This window comes from Dromiciops gliroides, chromosome 4, assembly GCF_019393635.1.
Source record: "Dromiciops gliroides isolate mDroGli1 chromosome 4, mDroGli1.pri, whole genome shotgun sequence".
Taxonomy (NCBI): domain Eukaryota; kingdom Metazoa; phylum Chordata; class Mammalia; order Microbiotheria; family Microbiotheriidae; genus Dromiciops; species Dromiciops gliroides.
The window spans coordinates 233410812-233422235 of record NC_057864.1 but is presented as its reverse complement, the minus strand read 5'-3'; the positions used below and the strand labels follow the sequence as shown (position 1 = coordinate 233422235).

Genomic DNA, 11424 nt, shown 5'->3' with positions numbered 1-11424 from the left:
GTGCTCTATCCACTGTACTGCCCAGCTGCCCCTAAACTCTAAATGTAATTTTTTGAGTTTTTTTGGTAAGGACCATGTGCTGTGATCTAGCTTTAAGGTTTACCCAGTGCTTTCTTCAAAGCTCCCCTGTAAGTCATATTATTTCCCATTTTACAGAAGAAGCAACTGAGTGCCAGAGAGCCTAAATGACACCTAAAATCACCCAGCCAGGAGGCAGCCGTTAGGAGTCATCCTCTTGACTCAAGTCTATATTTCAATGCACCAAAAGCTTTATTTACCTTTCCCTCCCCTCCGGCCTAAGGGTTTGGAGGAGAGGGCTCAGAGATGTGCTAGGGAATGCTCTAAGGTGGGACTAGGGTTTAAAGAAAGGTGTCATAGGGATGCTGGTGAGCTTGAGAAGGGGGTTGGAGGGGCGAGGGGGCTCAGATGGTGACGCTGTTCTCCACTCGGCTTGGCTGCAGGTATTCATAGGGTAGTGCCAGCTTTGCATTCCTCTCTGTGATCTCCTTGTCCAGGATGGCCAATTCTTCCCTAAAGCGGCTCAGCATAGCCTGGGGCTCTGATCCCGAGAAGTACTCTTCTTTGTGCTGCCCCAGGGGAACCTGAGCCAGAAAGAAAAAAAGTATATCTGCCAAAAGACCAAAGAGGTCCTCGTGCATCCCCAAATGGGACCATAGATGTAGAGCAGAAAGGAACCTTCAAGTTTCTTCTTGTCTAGTCCCTTCCTCAATTCCCCCCATTTTATAGAAAAAACTCAGATTCAGAGGTCAGAAAGGTCATGCCAGAGCTGAGAGTCAAGCACAGGTTTTCTCCAAATCTAGTGGGGTTCAGCCCAGGTTGAAACCCAGCTACTGCCTCCCGCCCTAGCCTTAATCCCTATCCCCTCACCATGTTTGGCTGAGCCCGACCAAGCTGCCATGTTAGAGACATCTGGAGGGAGGCCTGGTGGACGTTGGGCAGAGTGGCCATCACCATCTCCAGCGTCACATCCTTTGTGCTGGGTGGGGGCATACGCATAGTGCATGGGGCATTAGGAACCCAAGCATACCAGTCCAGCTGGAAGGGGGAAACACAGGGCAGGATCCTGAGTCACTCAGAGAACCAGGCAGGTGGTCTCTTCATTTTCTGTCCAACCCCATTCCACCTCCCACCTCAAGCCATCAGCAAATCTAGGTTTCATCCCTTTCCCAGCCTGGCTGCATAGTATAGTATATGTACCTGTCCCTGGTGGACAGAGGAGTGCTGGCCAGTACAAGTGAAGATACACATGGTCACAAAGAAACAGAGATCATCCCTGGAATGGAAGGAGGTCGGGAAACCTAGAAGTAAAACGAGGAAGAGGAGATTGGGTGGGGTTGTGGCAGGCACACAGAGACAGCAACCTGCTGAAGTCTTGGGAGTGTTTGAGGTTCTTTAGGTCTAGAGAAGGTTGGAAATAATTGATGGGTGGGGGTGAGCTTTAGGGAGAGTGTTTTAGTGGGTCCTCCTCTGGGGAAGGTACAGATCCAGTCTTCTGGTGATTATCATTCATTCAGCAAACATTAATTCAGCTCCTCTTTTGTGCTCTACACTTAATGTATTAGGTACTAGGGACTGGGTACTACAATATTTTGAATCTTTTTAATCTCATCGGGGCGGCAGACCCTTCAGCATGGCAGTGCATAGCTCCCTTGTAGTAACTAAATGGATGGTTTAGCAGTCAAACTGGCTGGCTAGTTAGGGTTGTCTTCTTCTGATAGGTATTCAGTCTATCATACTTTAGGTAGAACTATCAGAACTTGTGCTCTGCTAGCAGAGTTTTATAGAACCTGGGATGGAAATGATGAGATATCTGAGCAATGATTTGGAGGAGCTGACACATACAAAGTTATCAAGCAAGTGTCTCTGCCCTCCAAAGGCTTACAAACAAGGAAAGAAAAAAAACTGGACCTGACCTTGTGATCTCATTGGGATATGGTACTCCCAGTGAGGAAAACTTCCTGTATGATGCAGATCCCCTACTCTGCTAGTGATGGTTTTAGAGAGTTGTCTGGAGCAGTGAGAAATTATACGCTCAATTGATTCCCCGCCCCCTGCCCCCGGGCAATAAGGGTTAAGTGACTTGCCCAGGGTCACACAGCTAGTGTCAAGTGTCTGAGGCCAGATTTGAACTCAGGTCCTCCTGAATCCAGGGCTGGTGCTTTATCCACTGCGCCACCTAGCTGTCCCTCAGCTGATTTTTTTAGATAAGACTGGAACCCAAGTCTTCCTGATTCTGAGGCCCACTATTCCAGCTTCTATACTGTAGCTGCCTCCCAGGAGAGAGGAGAAAATAGCTAAAAGCACAAGTCTTCTAGAACACCTTCCCTGGCTCTCCTTCCTAGAACATCTGGACTAGCCACCACTTAAGAAGGACTTGGATAAGTATGATATAACATGATATGAGTGTCGAGAAGAAAGCAACTGAGGTGGTGAAAGGCCTTGACTCCATTTTATACGAGCATCAGTTGGAGAAAGAGCTCTCATGTACAGGAGGTTTGCCTTGTTTGGCCCCAGGAAGTAGAACAGAGGATGATGGGTGCAAAACTGCCAACAGGAGACATGATATCAAAGGGCAAAGAAAACCCCTCCTAACAATTAGAGTTGCCCAGAAATTGGATGAGCAGCATGTGACCACTCACTGGATAGGGTAGAGTGGGGATTCCTTTTGCATTAAGGTTGGGCTAGAATTTCTGAAGTCCCTTCCAACTCTCAAATCCTGTGATTTCTTTGCCTTTATCACCTTACCTTCTACTATTCTTATTTGTGCATATTTGATATTCTTCCTTACAGACTATAAGCTCCTTGTGGGCACAGACTGTTTAGGTTCTCATCTTTTCAATTCTGTGCCCTAGACCCAATGTTTAATGTTTGTTGAATTGAATTGAGGACATATACTCAAAGCTATGGCTTTTCCAGTAGCAATGTATGGCTGTGAGATTTGGACCAGAAGGAAAGCTGAGTGCCACAGAATTGATGCTTTTGAATTGTGGAGCTGGAGAAGACTTTTCAGAGTCCCTTGAACAACAAGGAGGTTAAATTAATTGAAATTCATTGAAAGGTCAAATAGTGAAGCTGAATCTTAAATACTTTGAACACAGAATGAGAAGACAGGACTCATTGGAAAAGACCCTGATGTTGGGAAAGATTGAAGGCAAAAGGAAACGAGGATGGGAGAGGATGAGATAGATGGATAGTGTCATGGAAACAATGAACACAAACTTGGACAGACTTTGAGAGAGAGTGAAGGGTAGAAGGGCCTGACATTGTCTTACGGGATCATGAAGAGTCAGACAAAACTCTATACTGAGTTATACTCAATACTCTATACTGCTGTTGTCTAATCAACAACAGAATTCAAATTTGGATGTAAATACGTAGGAGGACTTCAAAATACTCTGCAGTCAGATGTTGTAGTCAGTTTCCTAGACTAGTGGACAGAGTGGTGCATCTAGGGTTATATCTGGATGAAGAAAAATGAAGTAAATAGTTGGAAATTGATGGAGTGACAAAGAGAGTCCCTGACAGGCAGAGGAGGCAGTCCCTGACAGGTAGAGGAGGTAAATTACAGGATAGGTTCATGCAAAGTCTCAGGGGAGGGATATGTGTCTTACCTCGGTCCTGGGCTCCATGAAGCCCAACCTCAGTGATCTCTTTGCACCAAGTCTGTAGCTCAGGGTCATTTTCCACTGCCTCATCGTCTGCATAGTAGAGATGGACTATCCCCTCCACATACCTGCCCACAGAGAGAGAATAGAGCCAGGGATGAAAGGTTAACTGTGGATGCAGGACTGAGGGAGCTCCAATCTCTACCCTCCCTTCCCACAGATATATTCCAATTCATCCCTCCTTGGCTCATCAGAGATGCAGATCTTCAACAATAAAGGTTTACCTTTTGATGATCTCCCAGAGCCGGAGGGCATCATGAGCATAGTGGGAAGATGGTACCCCAAGCAGCCTTCGATCAGCCAGGTCATTGGGTGGACAGAGTGACCGATAGGTCAGAAAACTCCCTGCTCTCTGGAGTACCGTTACATGCCCTCCACCACCACTGCTCACTACCTGTGGAAAGGGTGGGGATGAGGCCATGAGTTATAAATCAGGAGGAGATTATTGATTAAGCTCAGGTTAGGGGGTCCTTCAACCATCAGAAAGTCACATAGGATTCAAATTCAAACAAGAAGGCGTTTTGAGATCAATAGGAAGGAAAGAAAACTGGAGTGGGTATTGACTAGAACAGAGTCAATGAGATTGTGTAAATATCCCTCAATTCATTGGGCAGTGGAGTTCAGAAGAACATCAGCTCTTTTTGGAGTTTTCCTATTGTGTCCCCAAAGTATGAACTGAACCCTTAATATCACTTCAACATAGATTTCCCTGAATTCATACTTCAGGATTTAATGCAACACTCCAGTGGAGGGGGGCGGAAAGGCTTGTTTCCACACACACACATCTTGCCTTCTGCACCCTCTTACTTGTTCAAACGATTTTCCATTTCTCCTCATACCTGGTCAAATACTCCCCCATTAGAAACAAGTCCTGTCCGGGCTCTGATGTTGATCTCCATGGTGTAACGAAGGTGAGGGATCAGGATCTATTTATGCAAAAAGGGTTCATGTTAACAGAGAAGACAGATGGATGCTCAGGACAGAGATCCCAACCCAGAGACAGGAACAGGTCCCACCTCTGATTGGTCCTAGCTGTGTGACTCTAGGCCAGTCATAGCCTCTCAGTGCCCCAGGGAACCCTGGGCAAGAGTACAAGTGAGACAGCTGGTGTTGATCTGCACCTTGCCTTCTCCAGAGCTTCCTAACAGCAGTAGTCTCCAATTTTTTTTTTGTATTTAGAATTTATTTTCCCAAATTACATACAAAATACAAATTTTGATATCAATTTTTTTAAAACTTTGTGCTCCAAATTCTTTTTCCCTTTCTCCTCACCCCTATCAAGAACTCAAGCAATTCAATATAAGCTATACATGAGTAGTCATGCAAATCATTAAAGGGAATTTAATGATGAATAAGCTGTTTTGGTTTTTTTGTTTTGTTTTGTTTTGTTTTTTCGGGGCAATGAGGGTTAAGTGACTTGCCCAGGGTCACACAGCTAGTAAGTATCAAGTGTCTGAGGCCGGATTTGAACTCAGGTCCTCCTGAATCCAGGGCTGGTGCTTTATCCACTGCACCACCTAGCTGCTCCAAATTTCTTTTAATTTAACCTTGAACCTGTGGGTAAAACATTTTTGAGCCAGCACCTCCTGGTTCCTGGAGTGCTCATCCTGAGTACCACCTTCTACACAAAGCCTCTCCTGATCCACCTCCCCATCTAGCTGCTAGTGCCCTCTTTATACTTTATTGTATAAACCTACACATTGTCTCTTCCCCCTTCTCGCTCCCCTCAGAGTGTAAGCTCCACAAAGAGACTGTTTCTCTTCTATTTTTATATCCCTGGTGCTGAACGCAATGCCTGATACATAGCAGGCAATTAATAAGTATTTGCTGATTATCGTCACCTCCTAAGAACCCACTGGGTCCTAGCCACTGCTGCCTCCTCTGCCCCGTTCTCTCACAGTTCTCTTGGTCCTTGCTCCTCCTTCGTCTGTTTCCATTACCACCACTACCCCTTGGAGGTGACGTAGGGTAGTAGAAGAGGACCAGAAGCCCTCCTAGATAGGCCCCATGAATCATACCATCTCCTTGGCCATCTTTTTGCAGATGTGGTCACCTCTGGTCAAATGGGTCTGAGGCCTGGTAGGGCTGCTGCCACTCACTCCCCAGGCCCCTGGATCAGCCTCAGTCTTTCTGTGATGTCAGTGCAACAACTTTAGGAAGGAGGTGGTAGGCAGACACCAGAGGCCACCCAGATAAAGGGGTACCTGCCAGAAACCTGCTGTGGCTGACTTTTCTTTCCAAACCTTCAACAGTCATCATACATATAGCACGTAGCGTGTGGGCCTTCCCTTTGGAGAATACCACCCTACACTAATGAAATGATAAAGATTGTTCAAAATAATGTACAGCCTCTTGTTTGCATACTGATTAAACAAACCTTCTAAAAACTGAGAATACACCTACTAATATATATCCAGCGCTTTCCCTCTCCACCTACATTTGTTTGTTTGGTTTTTTTGTGGGGCAGTGAGGGTTAAGTGACTTGCCCAGGGTCACACAGCTAGTAAATGTCAAGTGTCTGAGGCTGGCTTTGAACTCAGTTCCTCCTGAATCCAAGGCCAGTGCTTTATCCACTGCGCCACCTAGCTGCCCCCTCCACCTACATTTGTGAAACCGGGCAGTATCCCCTGAGTGTTGCATGAAGATGAGATAGATACCTTGAAAATGGGATGCAGCGTTGGGAGGCATCTCATAGTGGCCACAGAGATCACCTCGGCCATCAGATGTCCTCTCAGCAGATGGTATTGTAGCTGGTGAAGTTGGAAGTCTGAGCTCCTGACCCAGGCCTTGGCAAGGAGCCACGCCATGGGGGGGGTCAGAGGGCAGGAACACTGGTGGTGTTGGTAAGCCCAAGCTGGGAACCTGGATCTGGAACAGAAGGAATATCCTAATTTCTTTGGGGGATGAGGGACCATTGTGTGTGGATGTGGCTGAGAAAAGACCAGGTGCTTGAGGGAATCATGGCATCTAACTTCACTGGAACCTTTCTCTCTATTCCGCAGTCATTTTATTGAGCTCTTGTGGATTGACTAAGGCGTTTCCCATGCTGGCTGCTACATACTCTTCCCACTCTCCTCAAGCATCCCATCTCCTCCTTGACCTGCTCCTCCAATTTAGAGTGAAAATAAAGGTCAGTCCATTGGGCAGTTCCTCATTTATCTGAAAATCTCTTTGTATTTTTGTCCATCCTCTCCTTCCCTCCTTCCCTCAAGGAAGAAGAATTTCTTCTCTAGATCTGACTAAATCCTTCCCATGTGTCCTTGTTCCCATCTCTCTCTGCCTCTTTGAAGGTATTGGTGGGACTCAAAGACAGGATGGTTTAGCCAATAAAGAATTGGTCTCAAAGCCAGGAAGGGCTGAGTTCAGTTGAGTTCTGCCTCTGGTACATACTGACCCTGGGCAAGTCACTTCACCTATTTAGTCTCTCTAACCCTCTATAAGTTTCAGAAGGTATTTGCTTATATTCTTCACCTGGGACATCTCTATATTATTGAAATCATAGGTCTAGCCCTTATCCCTATTTTCTCTTTTTCCACTGGCTTCTTCCCCATTGCTTGTAAGCAGACCTGATAGAGTGGAAATGGAAAGAGAACTGGTTCTGGTATCAGAGGATCTGAGTTCAAATCCAGCCTCTGCCAGTTTCCTCAAATGTAAAATAAAGGGGTTGGACTAGATGATCTAAAAGGGCCGTTCCAGCTCTGAGTCTATGACCCTGTGTATCTGGGGTTGAAAAGATCAATGCAAGCAAAGGTTTATTGGAAATGGTTCTAAAGGACAGGATGGGAGACATGCCTGCTGCCTCATGAAAGGCTATCTGGGCCTTCTTACCTGGATGGCCATGGGCAGCAGATTCCCATCTGGCTCTAACTTCAGCATGACCAGGGGAGCTGCCAAGTACTGCTGGCAACAGAGGATCACATTGCCCTGAATCCCATCCAGGAGAGAGAAGTCAGCTTCGAACAGGGAGCCTGCCTTTAGGGGATGGACAAGAGAGGAGCATAAGGTAGAGAGAGGTTAAGGGTGAGCACAGGAACCTTCTAGTTCTGCTTCACAGGAGCCTTCTCTGATCAACTCTCCCTCCTGAAAACCCAGCCTCTTGCTTCAAACATCACCCTGTTTCTACCTCCATTCACCAAGCTCCTAGTTTGCTCTCTACATTTGGTCTCTTTTCTTTGTACCCTGTAGGGAAGTTGTGTCCCCCACCAAATAGTGGGCTTATCTTCTTCTTTGGGGTCCCTCAGAGCCACTTAACAAGGACTTTATGGCCATTGTGGCCACCAAATGCAGATTTTTTTGCATCCTGACTGGCTCCATAGCTCCTCCTGCCCTCATTTCCACAGGCTCTTGATGTATCTCCATTTCTAGTCTTCAGAATTGCAAGAGCTCAGCATCAGACAGAGCCTTGCGGACACACCACTCCAGACTTCACTCCAGGTTAACACTCACTAACCCAATTAATAACCATTCTTTGGGTGCAGTCATCCAAGCATTTCCAAACCCACCTACCTGACCTGTACTGTGTTCAAGCCCCCACCCGCTTCTTTTTCTCTTGTCTATAAGGATAACACAAAAGACTCCATCCCTTGTCACCTTCAACTCATCTGCCTCACTTGGGTTTTACTAACCAGGGTCCCAGAAGCCTAGGCTTTTCCTTTTGAAATATATGAAATATATCAGTAAAAGAGAAAGTGAATATTCAAGACCACCTATGATAAAAGTAAGATAAAAGAAGGTAAGTACCTGGAGATGTCTTTCTAGCTCTGCTTGAAGCTCTTCTGAGCCAGGAGGCAGCTTTAGTCGGGATGGGAGTATAGTGGACCGTCTCAGGAGCATGGGGTTAGCACCATTCAGAAACTGGTACCCAAAGAATGCATCATCCTTCCAGGAATCCCGAACTTTCTCTGGGGAGTTAAATTGGAGAGAGGACTTGGAACCCCTCACAATTCAGCTCTTCACCTGAGCCCCCAACCTTCCTTTTTTGGGGGCTGAGGGCATGGATTTATAATCAATAGCCTAGCAATGCCACTTATTGGTGTTGTGACCTTGAGCAATTAAGTCACTTCCCCTCTTTGGACCCCTTTTTCCTTCTCTGTAAAAGGAGGTGGGGGCAGCTAGGTGGCGCAGTGGATAGAGTACTGGCCCTGGATTCAGGAAGACCTGAGCTCAAATCCAGCCTCAGATACTTGACACTTACTAGCTGTGTGTCCCTGGGCAAGTCACTTAACCCCAATTGCCTTACCCCCCCCCCAAAGGAGGTGGTTCCACTAAAATGGGCTCTAAGGGTGCCTTCAACTTTAAATTCCTATGTGATTGGTGTAAGCTCTATGAAAGACTCAGTGGGAGACAGAATGAGCTTTGATGTATGTTTAAATCTAAGCCCTTGGCGATTAAGCAGAAATGATGGCAATTCTTTGGGTAGGAGTGTTTTCATTCTGGTTGGTGTGATAAAAAGAAGGCTGGCTTTGGAGTCAGGAAACTTTAAGTTGAGTCTGACTTGATCACTATGTCAGTTTTTCACTGTGAGCAAGACACATCACTTCTCTGGGCCATCACTTAGAGATGATAAGTAATCATCCACGAAATAGGAATAATAAAACTTTCCCTGTCCCGCCCACCTCACAAAGCCGTTTTAAGGATCAATTGCAAGAATTCATGGAAAAATGCTTAGTAAATTAAGATGATGATGATGCTGTGGAATTCATAAGGAGGAAGTGGTAGGTGTCACTGACCTGCCAACTTACTCTGACCAGACCAGAAAATTCGGTCAAAATCTTCCAGGCTCTTCCAACAACTCAGGACGTTTAAGGCATCCTTAACAGCAAGGTCTTTAAGCCTGGGGGTGGGGGAGGGAAGAGGGGAGGAGGAAGAGGAGGGAAGAGGTCAAAGAAGGATAGCACTTCTTCCTGAGAATAAAGGTATCCAGAAACCAGCTTTCTCCCAACCAGGCTTATATCACCAGCCTGGACACCCATTCACTCAATCTCACTCACCCCTTGGCCAGGGAGCACTCAAAGTCAATTCTCTTTTCCTCATGAAATCTCTCATCCAAAGGAAGATCAGAAAGAGTAGTCCCAGAGACTGTTCGGATTACATTGTCCTTCCAGGAGTGCCAACTGTGGTGATTGAGGTGGGGATATAGATTCAAGGGTTAAGGCTTGGAAGAGGGGCGAGCTGGGTGGTTCCCATCTAGTGGGTTAGGACTGAAGTTTGGTTAGAAGTCGTAGTGACTAGTCAGGGGTGAGAGGTCTGAGCTCATTGTCTAAGGGGACAGGATCAAGTGGTATCAAGCTTAAAAGGGTTGGGGTGGGGGAAGTTTGAGAAGAGAGCTCAGGATTGAAAGGAGGGGGAGGGTGAAGTTTCAAGGACCACAGCTTTCTCACCTGTACTGCTTTCTTCTCTCCTTTAGCTCTTCCTCTCTATACGTCTTGAAGAATCCCTGAGGATCATCTCTGACTGTCCGAGCTTGGGGGACAAAAGAAAAGTCTTCACTTAAGATCCCTTTTTTTTTACCTGGATGATATCCTTCCTCCCCAGCCCTCTCCTGCTCCCTCTTTCCCTTCTCCTCCTGCCTCCCCATACACTGCCCCTAACATCTCCCAACTCTAGGCATCTCCCTTACTGTCCTTGGCAGCTTCTTCATCTCTTCCCAATCCAATTTAGTTCCTCTTAATAAATGCCTTCTAGATTCAGAGACACCGTGATTGGCACCGGGGACACAGAGGAGTAAGACATTCAGGCCCTGCCTTCGAGAAATCTGCAGTCTATTGAGGACATTTAGAATACAGAATGTGATAGAAGCAAAGGAGAGATGCAGAGAAAGCTCGGTAGGAGGCGAAGGTGGCAAAATGCCTGTCTTTCATCTTTATCGCAAGCGGCTTTAATCCATAGAGAACGGTCTGAGCCGCGTCTTGGAAAAGAATTTCCACAGGCAAAAGATGAGAGCAGCTGTTGGGGGGGTGGGGATGGGGGGCGGGGAAGGCAGTGCTAGACTGGAGCACTTTATAGTGTACATGAAAGGGAGTAAGGTGGAAATATAAAACCAGGCCGGAGAAGTGGGTTGGTGGGTCTCCATCCTGCTGCTCCCTTACCAGTGCCTTCAGGGAGGCAGACGACGCCTGCACCCAGCACCCAGCGGTAACACGGGAACGTGGCCTCCACTCCGCTGTCCCCGGGACCCTGGACAGTGATTCGGTCGCAAAACCAGCTGTCTTCAGCGAGGAGGCGACGTTTATACACCTTCACGAACAGGAGGGGACCCAGTACCTTCGAGACTTCTACATTAAATTCCTCTACCTGAGGAGGGGAAGGCAGGGAAAGGTCGGATCGACAAACAGAAGTTGAGTCCGGGGGACTCATACCCCCCACCCCCACCCCCACTCGTCTCCCTGTTTCTGGCAACCGGAGGTAAAGAAGGGATTGGGTGGCTAGGGTTGGGGGAGATTTGAGAGGGGAAGGGGGGAAATTCAGTTCAGGTCAGGAAGCAGCTAGTAAGCTGTGAGTTGGCACTGGGGATACAAAGCCCAAAAAGGAAGGGAGGGGGCTGTCTCTCGGTTTTCTCCAAATTGTTACCCGGGGAAGAACTGGGACGCCAAGGACTCTGGTGGGATCGTTGAGGGTCAATTAAGAAACTTTATTATAAAACAAAACAGGACGGCCACGGCCTCGGGAAAAGAGGTACCCCGAATCTAAGGCTCAACGCGCGGCTGGCGGGGGTGAACCAAAAGGAGAAAGTCTGGGT

General features: G+C 47.1%; 1 protein-coding gene across 1 annotated transcript in view; it reads right to left on the bottom strand.

Annotated features, from left to right (window-relative positions):
* Positions 1–247: 247 nt before the first annotated feature.
* Positions 248–11424, bottom strand: part of LOC122752511 (polyunsaturated fatty acid lipoxygenase ALOX15-like) — a 66771-nt gene continuing 55594 nt past the window's right edge. The window contains 14 exon segments of the mRNA XM_043999323.1: positions 248–602; positions 889–1056; positions 1219–1319; positions 3633–3754; positions 3911–4080; positions 4526–4612; positions 6344–6499; positions 6501–6554; positions 7515–7658; positions 8427–8587; positions 9416–9519; positions 9677–9799; positions 10067–10148; positions 10775–10979. Of these exon segments, the coding sequence (XP_043855258.1) occupies positions 423–602; positions 889–1056; positions 1219–1319; positions 3633–3754; positions 3911–4080; positions 4526–4612; positions 6344–6499; positions 6501–6554; positions 7515–7658; positions 8427–8587; positions 9416–9519; positions 9677–9799; positions 10067–10148; positions 10775–10979 (1857 nt within the window). The 3' untranslated portion in view covers positions 248–422.